Source organism: Cucurbita maxima, unplaced genomic scaffold (assembly GCF_002738345.1).
Source record: "Cucurbita maxima cultivar Rimu unplaced genomic scaffold, Cmax_1.0 Cma_Scf00001, whole genome shotgun sequence".
NCBI lineage: Eukaryota > Viridiplantae > Streptophyta > Magnoliopsida > Cucurbitales > Cucurbitaceae > Cucurbita > Cucurbita maxima.
Genome location: NW_019272017.1, coordinates 3,665,152 through 3,685,509, shown reverse-complemented (window position 1 = coordinate 3,685,509; position 20,358 = coordinate 3,665,152). Strand labels below are relative to the sequence as shown.

The 20,358-nt window shown below is 36.7% G+C and overlaps 3 protein-coding genes across 4 annotated transcripts; 2 read left to right on the top strand and 1 right to left on the bottom strand.

The window, feature by feature from the left end:
- Window positions 1-1,335: 1,335 nt before the first annotated feature.
- LOC111481241 (probable WRKY transcription factor 29) lies at window positions 1,336-2,600 on the top strand. Its single transcript, XM_023126646.1, has 2 exons — window positions 1,336-1,701; window positions 1,834-2,600. Exons 1-2 carry the CDS (start codon window positions 1,397-1,399, stop codon window positions 2,294-2,296), a joined length of 768 nt encoding a protein of 255 aa, XP_022982414.1. The 5' UTR covers window positions 1,336-1,396; the 3' UTR covers window positions 2,297-2,600.
- Window positions 2,601-3,932: 1,332 nt separating this feature from the next.
- Window positions 3,933-5,094, top strand: LOC111481692 (probable WRKY transcription factor 43). Its single transcript, XM_023127257.1, has 2 exons — window positions 3,933-4,294; window positions 4,714-5,094. The coding sequence occupies exons 1-2, from the start codon at window positions 3,951-3,953 to the stop codon at window positions 4,889-4,891; spliced, it is 522 nt and encodes a 173-aa protein (XP_022983025.1). The 5' UTR covers window positions 3,933-3,950; the 3' UTR covers window positions 4,892-5,094.
- A 127-nt stretch (window positions 5,095-5,221) lies between these two features.
- LOC111478602 lies at window positions 5,222-19,939 on the bottom strand. Of its 2 annotated transcripts, none has more exons than XM_023122967.1 (9): window positions 19,627-19,939; window positions 16,606-19,299; window positions 16,421-16,524; window positions 15,493-15,562; window positions 11,823-12,629; window positions 11,130-11,332; window positions 10,829-10,952; window positions 6,959-7,168; window positions 5,222-5,983 (listed from the first exon to the last, which is right to left on the bottom strand). In XM_023122967.1, the coding sequence occupies exons 1-9, from the start codon at window positions 19,780-19,782 to the stop codon at window positions 5,840-5,842; spliced, it is 4,512 nt and encodes a 1,503-aa protein (XP_022978735.1). In that variant the 5' UTR covers window positions 19,783-19,939; the 3' UTR covers window positions 5,222-5,839. The 2 variants fall into 2 exon arrangements, with proteins under 2 accessions (XP_022978735.1, XP_022978744.1); XM_023122976.1 differs by lacking the exon at window positions 19,627-19,939 and having other exon boundaries at window positions 16,606-19,111; window positions 19,186-19,299.
- Window positions 19,940-20,358: the final 419 nt, after the last annotated feature.

Below are 20,358 nucleotides of genomic sequence, written 5' to 3'. Positions count from 1 at the left end.
TTAAAAGATTTTGAGTGGCTTTGGTTCTTAATAAGAGAAAGTAGATTAGGGCAAGGGTCCATGGAGTTGAAGATGTGGCAAGTTGCAAAAGAGGACTTTAAGGAAGGTTCTTGATTATAGGATTGAGATTAGGCAGTGGGTTTTTTTGACTGAAAAAGTAAGAAAAGTCGGAAAGCAATGCCCTGTTTTTAGCATTATTGATGGATTAGACTAGAACAGTATGTAGGCAATGGGAGCAAGCGTGGGAAAGGCCCAAGGGATGGGGAGCAACCTATAAGCGATAACATATAATATCCATCCATCCATTCCGTGGAACTTTTCATTAGTCGACATCCACATGAACAAATGCATTGAGATGAGATTACGTCTGTAATAGTCCAAGCTCACCGCTAGTAGATATTGTTCGTTTTGGCTCGTTACGCATCATCGTCAGCTTCACGGTTTTAAAACGTATCTGCTAGAAAAAAAAATTTCACTCTTATAAAGAAGGTTTTGTTCCCCTCTTTAACTGATGTGGGATCTCACAATCCACCTCGCTTGAGAGTCTAACGTCTTCACTGACACACCGTCCAGTGTCTAGCTCTTATACCATTTGTAACTGCCCAAACCCACCCCTAGTAGATACTATTCGTTTTGGCCCGTTATGTATTGTCGTCAGTCTCACGGTTTTAAAATGCTTCGAGGAGAAGTTTCCCTACCCTTATAAGGAATGCTCAATTTTTCTCTCCAACCGATCAGTATCCGATCTTAAGTTTGATTTATAGTGTTAGGCTCAAATTTGTATCAAAGGTAAAAAGGGTTTTTCGAGAAATTTTAAAATCGGATAAAAAGTTTTATCATAGTACTTTTAAGGAAATTGATTAATTAAGTTTTTTAAAAAAGTGTTTAGTACTAAAAGCTTTTTTATTCAAAATTCACATTCATGCCGAACATATTATAAAGAAAGTTAGAGGAAACGAATTCAAACTTTATAATATCTACGTACTAAGATATTAAAATATCGATAATAGACGAGACGTTCAAAGCATCAAAACTAATATTAACTCTCAAATGGAAAAAAGGACACATTTTTAAAGCCATTATTGATATACTTAAGAGGAAAGCTTGCTAAGATGGACAACTATAATCATCAACAACACTGTCCAATTAAAAGAGAGGAAAGAAAAGGGTCTGAAAATAACATAAGATTATATTAATTTATCAACAAAAAAAAAAAAAAAAAAACCATTTTTTTAAACGCGTTGACATTTAATAAAGTCAATGGAAATGCAGATTAAAGCGGCAGCAACAGTTTCAGAAGATCCCATATCTTCAATTATTTAAACAAGTTTGGGGAAATTCAATTGGCTCAAAGCTGTAAACTTCATGTTCAAAGTGATCTTTGAATTTGATATCCATGGAGGATTGGGATTTGCAGGCAATAGTGAAAGGGTGCAGTGCTAGGCCGAGCTCTATGCTTCAAGATCCTTTCTTTTCTTTTTTGAGCGAAGAAGATGACTTTTCTCGTGATTTTTCTTCTTCTTCTTCTTCTTGTTCTTCGCATGAATTTGAAGGATTTGGGAGCTCCATTTTTCCAGTTTTTCATCCCTTGATTCCTTATCCAAACAATTTCGCCGCCATTTCTGATCTTCTCGGAGAGTTTAAGGAGCCACAAAAGCTCCTTCAGAAGAAGCAAATTTCAGCTTCCAAGCAAAAACTAAGGTGGGTACTTCAATTTCCATGTTCTTGTTTTTCTTACGGGAAGAAATTTTTTTTTTTCAGGATCACAAATCTCCAAAATTGTATGATATTGTCTACCAAATTTGCTTCTGAACCATTTTTTTTTTTTTTAAGCAAGAAGAGTCGACAAAATAGGGTGGTAAAAGAGGTGAAAGCAGACAGTGTATGCTCAGATTCATGGGGATGGAGAAAATATGGACAGAAACCAATAAAAGGGTCGCCATATCCAAGAAGCTATTACAGATGCAGCTCCTCAAAAGGATGCTCAGCCAGAAAGCAAGTCGAACGGAGCTTCTCCGATCCTGACATCTTCGTCGTTACCTACACAGCCGAGCACAACCATGCCGAGCCAACTCGTCGCAATGCCCTCGCCGGGACTACTCGAAAGAAACTCCCAGCACCGGAGAATCCGAGCTTTGATGTGGTTCTCTCTCCCAGTAATTTTACTTGTGTGGCATCCATTGAAGAAGAACGGCCAATGGAGGGTGTGGGTGAGGGGGGAGTTTTGATGCATATACCGTTTGAATTCTCTAGCGAAGATTTGTTTACTGGTTCGGAGGATTTGCTTTTTGGATGACAAGTTTTGTGTTTTTGGAAAGAGATTGTTGTGGATTGAGAATTGTAAAACTTATGATTTTCCTATTATTTGGGAAGAACACATGATGGTGATGAGGGTGGAGTAGCAAATTCATAGAAATTGATATTAGTGGTAGATGCTTTGGGATGGTTGATCAAGAGAGCTTCAAGTGTGTGATATCTGTTAACAATTTGATATCATGTAAATTATGTGTAATTGATGTTGAGGAAAGAACTCTTGTAATTGTTAAATGTTGGGATTAAAGTCAAGAAAATGAGTAGTAAAGGAAATATCTTTATGCTAATTGAATAGCTAAATGAGCTTCCCTTAATTTCACCATTTTAACTATTTGTTATGACTATGAACTAAAATTACTTTGGGAAATGCCCAAATCGAAAGTATAAATGTTTGCTTTAGCCGCTAGCAAATACGGTCTGCTTTAGCCCGTTACGTGTCACCTCTAACCTCACGTTCTAAGAACATGTCTACTAGGCAAAGGTTTTCCCGCCTTTATAAAAAATGTTTTGTTCCTATCTCTCCAAAACTAATGTAAGATCTCACAATCTATTCCCTTGTGAGCCAGCGTCCTTGCTGGCACACAGCCCGATGTTTGGGTTTGATACCATTTGTAACACTCAAGCCCATCACTAGCAGATATTGTCTGCTTTAGCGCGTTATGTATACCCATTAGTCTCACGATTTTAAAATGCATATACTAGGTCCTCTCTTCTATCAAGGTGAGATTTTACATGATCACACTTCATTGTTATTCCATTAACAAATTGTTATTATTAATTTTGTTTATAGTACATGACAATGTTTGAGCGTATGATCTTTTGGTGGATAAAATATAAATGTTTTAACGCCTTGAGATAAAATGAATTATAATTAAATTGGTAATTCAAATATATTAACACATTTTTTAAATATCTGAACAAAATAATTTAAATATCAATTTTGATAACAATTTTGAAAGCGTTATATTGAAAGAATTGGTATTTACCTACCCATTACTTACTCTAACTAAACGTTTATCTACTTATAATCACAAATGTTTATTAGTTAAAAGAAAAATTACCGTAAGGACCAAAATGTCATTTTATAAAAAAAATTTAAAGATTAAAGTAAAATATCCTCTAAATTTGAATTTGAAAGTGTGTTTGAAGGAAAGTGAAGAAGAAATTAAGAAAATAGAGTAATGTTTGGATAAGATGTTCAAAAACATGGAGTTTGACTGCAACTATAAAATGAAGAACATACCAGAAAGCTGTTGCAATTACTTGTAATAGATGAAACCCAATTTCAAAAAAAGGTTTCATTTTTTCCAAACTACCACAACCCATTTCCCCCTGAGGCAGTTTAACAACATCATCAACATCCACAAGCCATCCATCCATCCATCAAAATATATATATATATATATATAGAGAGAGAGAGAGAGAGAGAGAGAGAGAAGAAGACATAGCTTGAAAGTTGAAACTAAGTTAAACCCAACAAACACGTACCAACTAGTTCAGAAATTCTGTTCAACTGCCCCACCCCAAAACATGAGCTTCAATTTCTCTCTCTTCTCTCTAAAAATATATAAGTTTTGACTTTGAGGGTTTTTTTTGGAAAAATGGTAATGGATGGTGACATTCATAATTCACATGATATGGCAAGTTCTAGTACTGTCAATTACCAAAGCTCTGATGCTGCTGCTGCTGCTGAAATTGATTGGGTTGGGATTTTTGGTGGTTACTCTGATGTGAGTTTGGAAATGGAGAAGGGCAGTGGAGTTAGTGAGGGTGCAACAATGGCCATGGGGGATTATAACTACCAGAATGACACTCATGTTCATGTTCATGGAGGGAAGAACAAAGGGAAAATGGCGATGGCAAAAAGAGGTGCAATTCCTAGGGTTGCTTTTCAGACAAGGAGCGCTGAGGATGTTCTTGACGATGGGTATCGATGGAGGAAATATGGTCAGAAGGCTGTGAAACATAGCACTCATCCTAGGTACTTCTTTTAAGATTTTCACACCTTTTACAAACGTGTTTCGATCTCCTTCTCAACCATTGAGGATCTGGGATCTCACCGTTATCATTTTTGTTGTCATTTTTAGAAAAATTGGATAGTTTGAATATTAATGATATCTTTTCATGAAAGGATTTAAAGATGATACTTGTTACTGAATATTCATTATGTCCTTGATGAGTATAAAAAACCTTTCGGCTTTCACGAATAATATTTTTACTTTAGCCATTAAGTTAATATCAGTTAACAAGAGAAGGGGTGAGAGATAACAACGGTATTCATTCCCTCGAGATTATAATCTTTCTTCTTTCGTTCGTTACAAATGAAAAGAATCGAGAAAAATTCTTATCGGATTAAAATAATTTTAAAAAATTCTTTTCTTTTTTTGCCTTTTTTTTCAGGAGCTATTACCGATGTACGCATCATACATGCAACGTTAAGAAACAAATTCAACGGCATTCCAAGGATCCAACCATAGTGGTGACAACATATGAAGGGATTCATAACCATCCATCTGAAAAATTAATGGAGACTCTAACCCCTCTTCTCAAGCAATTGCAGTTCCTTTCTGGCATTTAGAATCTCATTTTTCTTTTTTCCTTTTGCAAAGTGTAAGGTTGGGATATAAATCACATTATTTTTTTACATTACTTTACTCAACGTCGTCGTCGATTTCTTCGACAATGGCTTGCAATGGTTGCTGTACAAATGAAAATTACTATTCATGAGTTGAAATTGTTTTCATTGATAATTATATGATAAGATAGGTAAATGAGATATACAATTACCTTAATTGCAGTTTTTCTTTTTCCAATAAATTGACTCAGATATCTCAGTGCTTAGTTTAGCTCCATTTTGTTTAATCTACATGAACATTCAACATATTCGTTGATAATACAAATCCAAAAGTAAGCCAATGGAGAAGTAGTAGAAAGGAAAAATAAAGCAGCAACATCAGTTCCATATTGAATGGATTACCCAACACAACTCTATAGTAAATTCCTCTCTAAAATAATAAGGTTTGGGTTTGACAGACAAAAAACAAGACATTACATGCAACTTTTATAAACAAGCTGCTAAAACATATAAATTAAATACAATATAACCAAAGCTATGCAAAAATAGCAATTACTACCCGTGGAGACTCGAAGAAAGTCGATCTTGAGACTGGGAATACATGAGGAGAAAAGATCGAAAATATTTAAGAGGGATGGATTGATAACATGATCATACCAGAAATATGCATATCAGACTCTTTTCTTTCATTTCTCCATCAAAGAGACAACTGAAGATATATCCTGCGAAGGCCACAATGAGACGCCTTTTAAATTCTTCATGTTGCGCGTGGGCCGACTTAATCAGGAAATACAGAACCACAGCCCGAAAGCCTTGAACTAGTGGTAAGCAAGCAAGAGGATGGAAACTAGGAAATTCATGATGGTTTTTAACTTTTTAGAGACTTCCTAGTCTGAACATTCAAGGATGTTTCTTTGAGGGCCTTGCCAACTGGTTTGCACAAAAGTACGCTTAGATTTGAAAAGTTCCCAACTCATTCCCATGCCGTGTGAGTTGAAGTTTCCGTTCGCCAGTCCATTCTAGACGATAAGAAAGATCGAGACTATGAATCAAAATCTTCAAAATGTCTGCATGACTCAAATCCCTTGCATTGTCCTGGAAAAGGAAATTCAGTCATTGTATACAGTGCTCGGCGTTTCAAATGCACAAGGCTGAAAGCGGGAAAAATGAAATGGCCGAATAGACCTATTACTTATATTAGAGGGATTAACCAAAACCATCCTACTAAGTTTTTGCAAAGAATATGCGATTAAACAGGACAGCAGCCAACAAAAAGAGATGTAACTACACCAACGTAGAAACCATATTCCACATTCTCTACAATTAGTGCATTTATCAATGTATCATTGACCAAATTTCTCTATAAAAATGTAATAATTAAGCATCAACACTCAATCACTAAAATTCCATTAATCCTGAGGTAAATAGAGATTGAATTTAGGAATTCAGATTTTATCCCATACTATCAACACTAAATTAATAAAAATACCCTTAAATTTGCACTCGGTTTAAAACATACCCCTAAACTTTCAAAAATTTCAATAATAACCTTAAACTTTAAAAAAAGTCCACAAATATTCTTACCATTAGTTTTGGATGGAAACCATTAGTACTTTGTTTCCCTTGAACTTTCAATAGTGGTTAAAAAATATCCAACTTTAAAAAGCTTCATTGATACCCTTCAACTTTTTAAAAAGTTCAAAAATACTATTGTGGTTAATATAGACACCTCATAAATTATCTTTGAATTTTTTAATATTACTATTGAAAGTTCATGAGTATTTTTGAAACGTGGTATTAATGATAAGGGTATTTTTTAATTTTTTAAAAATATTTAAAGGTGCTTTTGAAATTTTTAAAAAAGTTTAAGGATATTTTTGAAGGTTTTAAAAGAATTCAAAGGTAATTTTGATGTTTTTGGAGAAGTTTAAGAGTATTTTTTAGATTTTTTTTTTTGAAGTTAGAAGGTCATTATTGAAACTTTTGGAAGTTTAGGAGTAGTCCAAGGTGGTGTAAAGTTATCAGGGATATTTTTATTAATTTAGTCTATTATCAAAATGAAGAAATTACCTTCACATCTGCTTGCCTATCAGATGAGTCTGTTGCACTTGCCATTATACTTAACCTCGAAGAATTGGGCGAGAATCCCTCCCATGGAGAAACAAATATCACTTTGGTGCATTGAACAGGAACAAAGTTGCGGCTTAGTTTCTCCCACCATACAGATCCCACTGACCACCATCGGATCATTAAGCCATGCTCCGAAAAGGCAACCACACCCTGTAATTTATACAGCCGTACAACTTTAAGCACACTCCAACAATGGCACACCAAATATCGTAAGAAAAAAAGAGCGTACCAATATACTGGTAAAATAGGCAGTATGCCATACATTAATATTATATCCTTCAAAATTTTATATTGAACACCACAGTATGCATCCATCAAGGAATGAATACAAAATAAGAACATAATGTACTCTGACAATTGATGCAAATATTATATTAAAGATATTTGATTGCCATCATCCAAATGTTGAGATTTAAGCTCTCAACAAAGGTCCATTGAAGAAGAAATCGCAGAAAATGCTTCCACCCTCACCTCGTTAATCTCTTCACTAGACCTCACATTCATAGATACCTATGTATAGCAGTGGCTTTAGAGCCTACAAACTCCTCCGTTCACTCCCTCTTCAATCACCATTCCCCATCTCTTTGTGGGTTTATTTGGCAGGAAATTTTTCCTAAAATTATTAAATTCATCCTTCGGGAACTAAGTCATGGTAGCATAACATCCATAAGAGATTCCCCACAAATGCTGTTCTCCCAGCTGGCACATTATGTGTAACAAGGACTCTGTGACACGGTCATTATTTATCTGCTCCTTCGCTTCCAAATATTGGTCCTTATATCTTAACCTACCTGTAACTGGCAATTGACCCTCCCTCCCATAAAGCATGGCGGATCTACTTTCTTCCACTTTGGTTGGTCACCCCGTTTGAGTCAGGAAAAAGGCATCACTGGTTGCCTTTTTCTTGGAAGATTTGGTTTGAAAGGAAGAATCAAACCTTCAACATCTCCTCTATATCTGATGAAACATTTGTTTCCTCCCTTTAAAAAAATATCCGACATGCAACATGACTTGCAAAAATGGGGTCTTGAGATGTTATATATATTAGTTATGGATTCTTCATGAATTAGATATCGGATGTCTGAGCATAACAATGAGAAACACCAAACTGCTTGGGAGAGAGAGAATCATCTTCCTGGAGGTTGAATCCCCAATACAGCCCAGGCTGAAGGATTACCTCAAGATCAGGACAAAGATGTGGTAGTAGTTGTGCATCAGGTGAGCCATCATCAATAGCTGGCCATAGCAGTACATGAGACACCGGTTGAGTACAGAGTTCCGGAAGGAGATAACTAGAGCTGGCCATATCAGTAAGACATGAAACATCAGGTGAGTACCTGAAGAAGTAACTAGAGCTGGTAAAGGAAATCTGTCCCACAAGAGCTGCAATAGGAGACCTTATAATGCTGGTGCCAGTTTTTCGTTATGATTTTAGTTACAGAATCCAGGAAGAGGTTCAAGTTTGAGGTAAACTAAATATCACACCTCCAGGTAATATCACAATGTTTCATCTTTTTCTCAGCATGAAGCAGGTGAAACTTGAAGTCATCTAGAGTATGGAAACTCAGTCATCTAACACCTAATCCACTGAGGAAATTGGACGAAGAGTTCCTCAAATGCGGAACTGGGTGGAGCAAGTTTTCTAGAATTGTGTTATCAACCATAAAGTGTTATACCAGTTTCAGCCTGGAATCTCCACTTACTACATGATTTTTCTTGCTGGAGGTGAAACAACACAAATAAGCTTCCAAGCAGGCAGCAATTAAGCCTTCCCAACTGCCTATCAAATTGGGGAGATATGTAGACCTCCGTCAGTCTTTGCTGATGGTTGAAGAGGTCAGACTAAAAGTGTCTCAAAAAATCTTTTTTTTTTTTTTTTTATTTGATAAGAAACAATTTCATTGATGTATGAAATTTATGAAAAAAAGGGAGAGACAGCCTCAAACCAAAGGAGTTACAATAAACATCTCCAATTGATCAAAACTGAAGAAATACTCTAAGAGGAAAAAGGTGAATTCAGCTTACACCAAGATAACGCAAGGGGGAAGATGTAGAAAAAAAAAAAGACCGAATATGTCTTTTCCTTAGACTAAAGGTTTCTTTCAATCCAAACCGACCACAAAAAAGGCTAAACAAGATTCAACCAAAGAATTTCCTTCCTATGCTCAATAGGATGGCTCGAGAGGAGGAAATTTAAGTAAGTGTTGGGGTCCTTTGGTAAGGCCGACCTCCAGTTGAAAGAAATTCTCAAAGCATTCCAAAAGAGCCGTGCAAAGTGACAACAGATAAAAATGTGGTATTGTCTCTCCAAATCAGCTTTGCTAAGGATACACCTATTAGAAGAAAGAGCCATGTGTGCAAGTTCCCAAATGAAGAGTTTTATCTTCTTTGAATAATTTCTGGATCAAATGGCCTTTGTAAAAAGGCATGGATTTTCCACGGACAAGGAGACAAGGCTGCTGAGCAGAGATTTTGTTGAGAAACTCCCATTCTTCTGAAAAGGACACATCCAAATATCTTCCTCATTGGTCAAATGGGTGCTCTATAATATGAAGCTCAAAAATCAACCCTGTCAGCAACCTCGTCTTTAAAAGAACCTTACATCGATTAAATGCACTCTTAGGGATATTTAATTGCAGAGAAATAGTTCTTCCCAGGATGCAGGTATGGATGGTAATAGACATTTTCGTAACTTTTACCTTTTTATGATTTCTACCAATCATAGGAAATTTTTGTGACTTGTTTGATTTTGGCAGCATTGTGCCTTGTAAATTACATTTATCAATAACATAGTTTATTATCTTAATATCACATCTCATGTAGATCCTTTAAGAGATATCTTTTCTCTGAATCCTATTGAAACACAAAGACTGTTACCTAGCCTGTTATGTTTCTGCCCAAAAATCAAACCATCTTGACAGTCTCTAAGACACTTCAAGTCGGAATTATGAAGTACTCTGTTTTCATAATTACCGCTCAGTCTAATAAAAAAGGGCATGTAAATAATAAGCAGCCCTAAATTATTAACCTTGAGAGGAGGTTTTGTCCCTTGTTTGGTTTCATGCCTCTCTTCGGGCTTCAGTATGTAATTTTTTTTTTTTTTTGTTGCAAAAGTCCGAGTTTTCATTGATAAAGCTCAAACAAAAGGGGAGTCCAAGAACTTCGCCTATGTCAAACTTATTTCAGAACCTCTAGGATGTGCTTTGTTACTGTGGATCGCCAGTGATTTCAAATAAAAATTGAATCCTTTTGGGAGTTACTTTTTTTTTATGCTCTTTGTATTCAGTCATTTTTAAGGCATAGTTTTCTAATAACAAGTAAATTCAGCTCAAGCTTCTATGTCTTCCTAGCTCAACTTTAGTAGTGAAGAAAAATCTGTCATTCAAAACTAAACAAGAACTTCGTCTATGTCGTACTTAATCCAGAATCTCTAGGATGTACTCATTTACCAAGGATTACCTTTGACTCCAAATAAAAATCGACACTAAAGAATTACAATCAAACTTGAAAATTTTAGGGCAATTACTCACCGTAAGTTACCTTCAGAGAAAAAATAGAAGAGAAATGAGCCCCAATCCTTACTTCAATTAAAATGAACCAGTTAAAATCATTATAGTTCAGAATTTAGATTCTAAAGTGCAAACACTTGATGAGGGTATCTATCAGTATAGAATATTCCCTTTTCCAAATGATATCAAGTATCAATGGCAAATGAAAATACAGTTAGCCAACAGGCATAAACTTTATTGTCCACAATGATATCGAGACTCAATAGGATAATGAATTTTACAATGGAACATTAACACATACCTCTCCATCAGGGGAAAAGCTCAAAGCTGATATTGAGGTCCTTACTGCCTTTTCTGAACCTGCAGCAAGCAAACTTGGAAGTCCAGGAGGTCCACTCGCATCCAAAACCTTAATCTTTGTCACACTGTTTCCAAAAAAGGAAGAAAAGTTACCTGTTTGGTACACAATTTGAATTCTGCTTCTCGTTTTCAGATTCACTGAACCTCATATTTGTTTGGTGATTTTTCTTTTCAGATTTTAGATTTGAATTTTGAACATGAAGAATTACACCATGATAGAGAATATGCATGTTAGCTCTGACCTTTGTAGATCATACACACGAATGCTAGCACTGTTGATCTCTCCAATAACATCACCAACTGCCAATCTGGTCCATGAATCATTTAATGATACCATAGGAAAAACATGCACCACTTCCTTTAGAGCAGCCATTGAGCTCTGATAACAAATTTTGCGCAAGACTGAGTTGCTGGGATCCATAATTTGCAAAATGAAGTTAACAGCCTGCAGTACTAAATGAGATGAGATTTCAATGGCAAGTATTATGGAACCAAAAGTAGTTAGGTAGTAAAAGGTCAAACAAAGTGCATCGTCTTTAACTTACAACCCGTGATAACAAATTCTTATAATCTGAGCGAATGATTATTGAACTAAACATTGAAATTTGGAAGGCCATCTTATCCCCCTCCAAAAAGAACGCACGTGCTCCCCCGATTTAGTCATGTTTTTTATCGATTGAAAAGTTTGATTTTTTTCATTCACATTTTTCTTCAACCGCTAATCCCAGGAGAGAATCATCTATTTCTTGATGGGGAACATGGATTATATTGGCTATAGAGGGTACAAGATTAATTCAGGTCACCTTAAGATGCCGAAACAATAACTCAGAGCAGAGAGTGTCCATACAAATTCAGTATGAACAAATCTTCATGAAAATGGATAGGAAGTCATGGTTTCAATTTAATTAATATTTTATATAGAACTTAGAACAAACCTTGTCAAGATATGGTGCCAGGTTTCTAGGACAACCACGCACAACCCTGATCAGTGTCTTAAGTGACAACAGATGAACAGGTGAATCAGATGCAGTAGACCAAATCTGGCTTTCTATTATTGTTAAGAATCCAGGTATATCAGCCATTGCTAGATTTGGGAGAAGAACTTCAACCAAAGTCTCCCGTATGCCCACAGGAAGAGCTGAATTTTGAACTAACTGATTTGCAGATGGACCACTTACATATTCCAGCTGGAGTAGTACATCTTCAATGAGATGAGGAATTTCATTACCCAGACAAGCTTTCCATGTGCTATCCATACCTTCAGCAAGGAGCTCTGCAGCAGTGGAACTGTATTTATCATTCATGGACTTTACCAACTTTACTAAGGAATGAACAACCAGCATTGGTAGGATTTTCTTCACAAGACTGCGATACCAAATGGATAGTGCTGCTGCAACTATTAGATGAGAAGTCATTGCATCTTGGCTCTTTCCCCCAACGCAAGAAATCCAATCTTGTATTTCATAAGATTCTAACCAGTTGCGTACAATGAATTCCTCAACCTGAGAGACCCCTTCACTTTTAGGAATGCAGGCAGAAGATATTACATTATCAGACTTCTCATCCACGTTCAAACAATCGAGTTCATTGTCACTATCTCCAATTTCACTCAAACCTCCATGTTCAGTTGACCTTCTACCTCTTAGAGGTAGTGGAATTGCACGTGAAGCTGCACAATGGAACAAAGAGCGAGCAGCCATACGGACATGTTCACTTTCATCTTGCCAGAAGCTCACTAAAAGCTGTAAAATACATAAGCAATAATGACAGATGTTTAAATTAACAACATAAAATTTACAGCTCAACAAATTTCATTATTTCTAGTTTGGTTGTCTTGCGACTTGATATTTTCATTTTGCCTTCGTTGGTCATTGCTACAAAGAGGGATCAGAATCAAGTAAAACAAGGACATTACTAATAATCAGGTCAGAATACTAGAACAATGTTCCAATTTTGTTGTCTCCACCTTATCATGATCAAGCCAACTAAAAATGTTACATTAATAACATTTAACCCAATAAGAAAATAACCCTCATTTATTATCATCAAGCCAGCAGGCCTAATATATTAAATGTCACTGGGACTACAGCCAGTGCAATATTTCGAATTTTTAATTTATTGTGTAAGCCATATCCCATTCCCATCATCAAGGAAATCAAATAGTTCATATTTTGAATCTTAAGCCAGAATTTATTTATCTCTATCTGCTTCCACACTAAAAATTCTATAGAAACTTGAGTATGAAATTGCTTCACCTACTTCAGCACTTGAAATTCTTATCAGTAGATATATAAACAAAATATTGCCGGCACCACAATAGTTTCTTAGTCAAACGATAATTATAATGTTTTGGTTCAATAGTCATAAACCATTAGGCAGAGAGACTTCAATAACGTATAAAAGCCAGCTATCTCATTAAAATGAAAATGAAAAAGAAAACAAGTCAATTTCTTCTTGATCCTTCAAAAAAGGTTGAAACATCATCAAGGTCATAATAAAAAAGATGGCTTTGCTATTCATCAACACTTCTACACAATAAACACCAACCAGGAGAGATGGCCATGTATGGCATGTGTCTCTGAAGAAGAAAATGGAGAAAACTTCGGCTGAATGGAAGATTTATTGTATTTCCAAAGGTGGATATTGGATAGCTGAAGCCTATACAAGCAGTAATATCAAGAAGTGTAAACTATTTCTCCACCTTCGAAAAATGGGGGTTTGGGAAGCTTAAAGAAAAGGAATGACTTTTTATTATGGAGGGATATGAAGAAAGGGAGAATTTTAAAACAAAATTAAAAGAGAAAATACAAATTGATAGTAATGGGATAGATGACTAATATATGAAAGAGAGGAAGTATAAGATCTCCTTGGTTTTCTAAAACAAAACGATCATATTTAATTGAAAATAATTATTCCCTGAACTTGGCTATGGAAGAAGAGTCAGATTTTGGCTTGATAAATGGGTAGAAGACCAGACCTTGAAGAATGTAATTTCTAAGGAGAGTGTGGCTCTCGAGGATCTCACTGTTTCCCTAGGTTGTACTCTCCTACCTCTTCAAGGCAGCAATCGGCAGTGATTTGTGGTCATCTGTTATAATTTTAGGATTCAGATTCTGAAGACTCATGGATGAGAAAGAAACAATCGAATGAATCAGTTGCCTCTTCCTAAGCTCTCATTGATCTCCCCAAGCCTTCCAGATGACATATGGATATGGCTGTATGATCCCTCAAACAACTTCTCGGTGAGATCTATTTTAAAGGATCTCATCTACAATCTACTCAGGAATACTTACTTAAGAACAAGATTTGGAGGGATGAATATCCTAAGAAAATCAAGTTTTCTGTTGGGAGCTTAACCATACTAACATGCACACGTGAATAATTCAAAGAAGATGGCTCACCATAACCATTTCACCAATCTTGCCTAATTGGGGAATCATGTATGAGAAATATTGAAACGTAGGGGCATTTATCAATAACATGTGAGTTTACAAGCAAATTTTGGAGCCTGCTCTTAGCTTCTTTTCGATGGCAGACTCTCATGACAGCCAATATAAACTTTTATCTATCTGCTTTTTTGGTAGACCATCTGTTCAGAAAAGAGAAGTCAATCATCTGGGTTCAACTCTTGAGAGGGTTCTTATGGTAGCCCATGGTCGGAAAGGAATAGCCAGATTTTCAGCAACAAAATCCTCTCTTTTGATAGTTCCTATTATTAGGTGAGGAAATTGAAGAGCATTCTAGTAACTTCGTTGCACATATGTGATTGGTTTATCCATCATTCTCACATCAGCTGTGTTATGAAAAGTTTCACATCCAATTTTAGAGAAAGGGATCTAAAAGGCTACTCAGAAGGAAAAAGTTAAAAGAATATTTGAAGTTTTTTCTTTTTTTTTTTGGGGNGGGGGGGGGTTAAACAACCTTTCTGAGAAGTGTGAATACATGAGAAAAAAAAAAAATCAGAAAACATAAATGAGAATTTTAGAGCTGTCCCTAGTGTACGATGTGATGGAGTATACTTAAATTAGTCAATATGTGTTGGATCGTTGATCCAAATGTGCCAGGAAACTTGGACCAGGTGCTCACTGGAAAAATACACACAAAAAGTAAAGGTGATCCATACAAAATTTGGTGAGAAAGGACTATATGAATAGGAGAATATTGAGGGAGGAAAGGGGTTTCGTGTTAGAAAAACGAAGTGCTCCCAATTGGTCTAGTCTAGATATTTACTTTGTGAGCAACACGCATTAGGGCCATTTTATGTTGCGGGCAGGAGTATGCTGGTAAATAACTTTTTACCGTTTCAATGAAAGTGCCTATTTCAGGATAATGGAATGCACCAGTCGCCTCAATAATATAATTTTTTCGTTTCATCAATAATCTATGCAGATATAAAATTGGTCTCCAAACATATTAACTTGCAAAAGAAGCAACTAAGCACAGCAACAAGTACACCGATCCAATCACGCAATGGTACAGATCCTCCAGCAATGTCACGCAAAACAAAATGAATACCTTATTCTAATTATAAGAATGAATTACATAGGTAACTACATGTAGTTTATTGGTAAACATACAAATTGAGAAAAATAAGCAAAGATGTACCTGAAGTAAAGGTGGCTTTATATCTGGAACCTTGTCCACAAAATTCCTCATATAGAAAGCTGCCAGCGCACTGCAAAGAAAGAGAAACAGGGTGAAAAATGAACAAATCTAGATAACTGACATACATGAAGAGAGGAAACAACTTGTTCAGTATATATATATATATATACACACACACACACACATATATATGCACATCATGTATATGTATATGTACATATATCGGTATCTATATCTATGTGTGTGTATGTGTGTAATTGAAAATGTGTACACTGGCCTTTCTACTTTTCTTAATATTTGGAATTGTTTAAGCCTTTTTCCAATCATCTTCTTTGGGCCACCAATCCATGTCATATGTGCAAGAAGAAAAGTAGCTAAGCCGACTAAGTGGAACTGGCTATGTTATAAAGAGGGACGTGTTTTCTGCTTGTTCATATGGAGTCCATTCTTTAATAGCAAACAAAGTATTAGTATGGGGAAAGGGAATACTTATGCAATCATGTGAATAGAGGGCGTTCAGTTTGTTATTATTTCATCCTAATGTCAGCTCTAGGAAATGAGAGTTGACCTCTCAGAGAGTCGCTCCAGTTGCTAGTATATCGCAAAGTAAATAAAAATTTGTCCACACTAATGCAAAGTGTTTGGTGGGGTCTAGCATTCCCCAACAGTTTGAAATAAAGATAAAGGCCTTGCACCACCTAGTGATCCTGTGTTCAAAACCCCTATTAAAGATTTCACGTGCTTTCTTGGTAAAGTGGTAGTTAAGCCGACTGAAAATGATGAGCCGGTAACTTTTACAATTAAAAATAACTTCCGAGTTCAGGACTGCATTACTACATCCTAAATTTGGGGTACATGTCTAACTCAAAAGAAAAAAAGAAAAAAAAAAATCAATTGCTAGATTGCTTGTGCAGTAATTTTAATTAACCTGCTGGCAGATGAACCTGAGTGAAACAAGCTAATCATGTGTTGAGCAAGGGACAGAATCATGAGTGACCTAATGGCGCAAAATTCAGCGGAGGACTTCCAAAGCTGAAATTGAATTTCAAAAGTCAGAAGGAATATGTGAAACGTGAAAATGCCACATTATTCAACACAGATTATCTAGACTACCTCAAGAACAGCTTTCAAACCACGAAATGTCACTGTTAATGAACCTTTATCCCCCTGCAAACCAGAAGCTACAATAAAGCTCTCTGGTTTTTTCAACTTCATGTCAGTTACTAGTAAATTGTCTAGATCACTGTCAACACCCCATACATGCAAAAAGGACAAGCTGAACCGAATTAAACATTCTTCATATGAACTAATCCAGTTAAGCTCTTCACTATATTCAGTTGAAATTTCATGGGCCAAAGGATCATCCATTTTATTATCCCTGGCGTTGGGACTTGACATCCTAGCTTGCTGATCCTTCGGAACTGCAGTATCTTCGATATTATTTCTATTTATCATTGACTTAGCCTTCTGATTGAAAGACATTAATGCAGTAAGATCAAAGCTTATTGTAGCAATCCCAGGGAATGGACATGAGCACTTAATAGGATGCTGTTCACTCTCAGAATTATAGAGAGAGTTTAGAAATGATTGAGCAGAGTTCTGTCTTCTAGCATGTCCATTGGACATGCCCGACTCTACCTTGTTCGTCAGATGTGCCATTGCCTCTAATGTATCAGTGGACTGACCATAGCTTGAAACAGAATCATTAATACTCCCATCTTCGACTATTGTATAGAATAGAGATGAAGCAGAGGTATTTCCATTCAGAACAGAGCCAGACAAACACTTGCCAACTCCTTTACAAAAATAATCGAACACTGAGTGAGAAGCTTCCCCAGGAATAATCCGCTCACGAGCACCTGTCTTAATATCCCAAATATACAATATATCCACAGTATCAGATGTACTGGAATGGTTACTGCACATGCATGCAATATACCCTCTTACACCGTCCCACACAACTTTTTCAGGATAGTTGCGATGTCCAGGAAACATTCTCTCCACCTTTAAAGTCTCTAAGGAAGCAAGTGCAACACAAGAATCCTCCCCAACTGAAAGAAAACAATTACTCCAAGGATGGTCAGTATGAGAAGGAGGAAGAATTATCTGCCTCACAGGAGCCACATGGTGGTGCATTACCATGATAAGTTTCCCAGATTCAAGATCCCATATCCGAATGGTGCAATCCATACTTCCAGATAAAAGAACTTGCTCGTTACCTTTGCCCACTATTCGATGAACTGCCAAACAAAGTACCGGTCCCATGTGTCCAGAAAGATATAGTTGTGGTACATGATGATTCACTTCACAGTGTGGACTTCCACTATGAGAAGGGAGATCTTGGAACAAATCAAGCTTTAGAATTTGTATATCGCCACTAAAATAGCCATAAACAACTGCATAAGGGGTAGATAAACTGTCAGAAATAACCATAGAAGAAGATATTATTTGTCCCTTCTGCACAAAATTGTTACCACCACCTAAATATAAATCATTTACACTTCCGGAACTAGAATCAGACAAGCGCTGAGAATTCAACTCAGATCCTACACCATATTGCCCTACGAATTCACTGTAGCAAGTGGAATCTGAAATCCACTCCGCCAATGAACTAGATTCACCAACCATTTTGCATTTCAGGTACGAATTTCCCTGAACATGATGTTTCTCTTGTAGTGACCAGATCGTAATACTAGAAGTCCAATGATAAGGTTCTTCAATTTGAGAGCTGAGTGACTCGACGCGGATGACATGTTTATTTAGCTGAATGAAAGATATTGCTAGTCTCGCATCTGAGGAATTAAAAGATGCAGGAATTTCATAAAGAAGTTTGTATTCAAATACGTTATTTGCAAATGATATCATATATACGATTGCATGACCTCCAGAATTCCACACAGCAAAGTTCTCAACAAATGTTTCAGGGCATGTCTGGCTATCCATGTTATTCAATTCATCACCACCCTCAAGAAACATTGCTCCAGCAGCATGAGTTTGCGAGGTGACCTCATTAACACCAAAAAGAATGTCCGTAAAAGAAAGCTCTCCAACCATGAGACCGTTGATTAAAAGCTTAAACACACAACGATCAGGCAACAAAAAGGCAATAATATTGCGTTTGGTTGCAACCGATAAAACCAGACCTCTCTCACTTAATACCTCATCCCAAATGGAAATATCCACTTGCGAACTATTGTGCAAGCTAGCCTCATCGACTTTATCTTGGTAGTTAGATGTTGAAACCATCTGCAGCCGACCAAATGAATCAACTAAAACTGCTGAATGATTCCCCTCACCTGTTAATGGTGAGACTATGGCCATATACCTCAATGAGCCAATAGACAAATTTCCATGCACAACAGTTTGAACAATGGAAAGAGTATACGTATCAAAGGTAACGAAAGAGCATTTGGAATGGTTTCTATGGCGATATTCTTTATTGGTTGAAGCCTCACTCCTTTCAGCGTGATCAACCGAGTGGTGATCAGACGAATGAGCACTATCAATAAAACAGCATCCAATGCAAACATATCTTGGTTTTGACGGAATTGTACGCACCATGGATGGACTCCCAACCCAAGCAGGTAGTTTTCTTCTGTGCCTGCAATGTCCACTTCTCCTGCTCCAAATGCACAGCACACCATCAGAACACACACTTACTAATGCACCACAAATTTCTGAAGTTGAGTTCACCTCGGCATCACTTGAAATTTCTGTCTCACTCGTCCCCGAGATAAGAGGATAACAAATGCCAAGATCGACTATTGTCGCAGCATGGCCACACAATACTGCAACTGGTTCAATTTCCTAACAAGAGGAGAAGTAATTATCGAGCTACATGATTTACTATCCATCCACGGAGCAAATATATCAATTTGAAAGTAAATTAGAAAACAGACATAGAACAGTTGGCGAAGGAATTACACCAAATGAATTGGTACCTCAAGCTCACCAATCTAAGTTGAATTATAATGTCGGAGCAGAGAAATTAAATTAAATGCAATGAACAGTGAGAACGGCAAAACTGTTAACTGATCTATCTTGACTAGCTAACGAGTCTCCATTGTCATTATATAGATGATCAGCTAAACACTATAATCAATCGCGGAGTTTAGCTATAGCTATTCGAATTACCGAGCTGGAATCGCTTAAGGATAAGTTCCACCAGATAATTGAGCCATCAGATCCGCCGGTGTAGAGAGTCGGAGGGTGGTTCAACACGGCAGTGGCGGTAACTCTGTGCGACAGAGGCGTTCCGGTCCATATGCACGCTACGCTCCGGCACTTCATGACTCAGTGAGACGAAGAAAATCACCTTGTAATTGTGCCCGCAAGAGAACACAGAGCGAGTGAGCCACAGAACAAGCTCGTCATGTGGGACGACACAACGGCAGAGCTCGGTGGCCGGTTGAAGACGTCTGAACCGGAGATACGTATTTGCCGTAGTAGTTGACATGGGGCGACAGTAATTTGGATACTAAAGAAACGGCCCATCCACTCAAATCGGGTGTCTCGGGTCACATTGGATTGGATCTAGTGGGCCGACCCAATGAGGCCCAATAAAATAGGCCGTGTCCGTCTGCAACTCTGACTCGCTGTTAGACCTAAAATAAATCGGAGCTTATTTTTTTATATTTCAAAACCTTACATTTTTTATGTGACATTCGAGCTTAATCAATTTGTTCTAATTTCAAAATATTATTTCTTATATTTTTTTAATACTTTTTATTAATTTAATTTTCATTTGATAAAGGTAATATTTTAAAACATATAAACCAAATAGAAATTAAATTCAAAATTTTAGAAGTAAAAGTATAATATTGGAAACTTAGGGTCCTAACAAAAGAGCAACACAAAGACCACTCG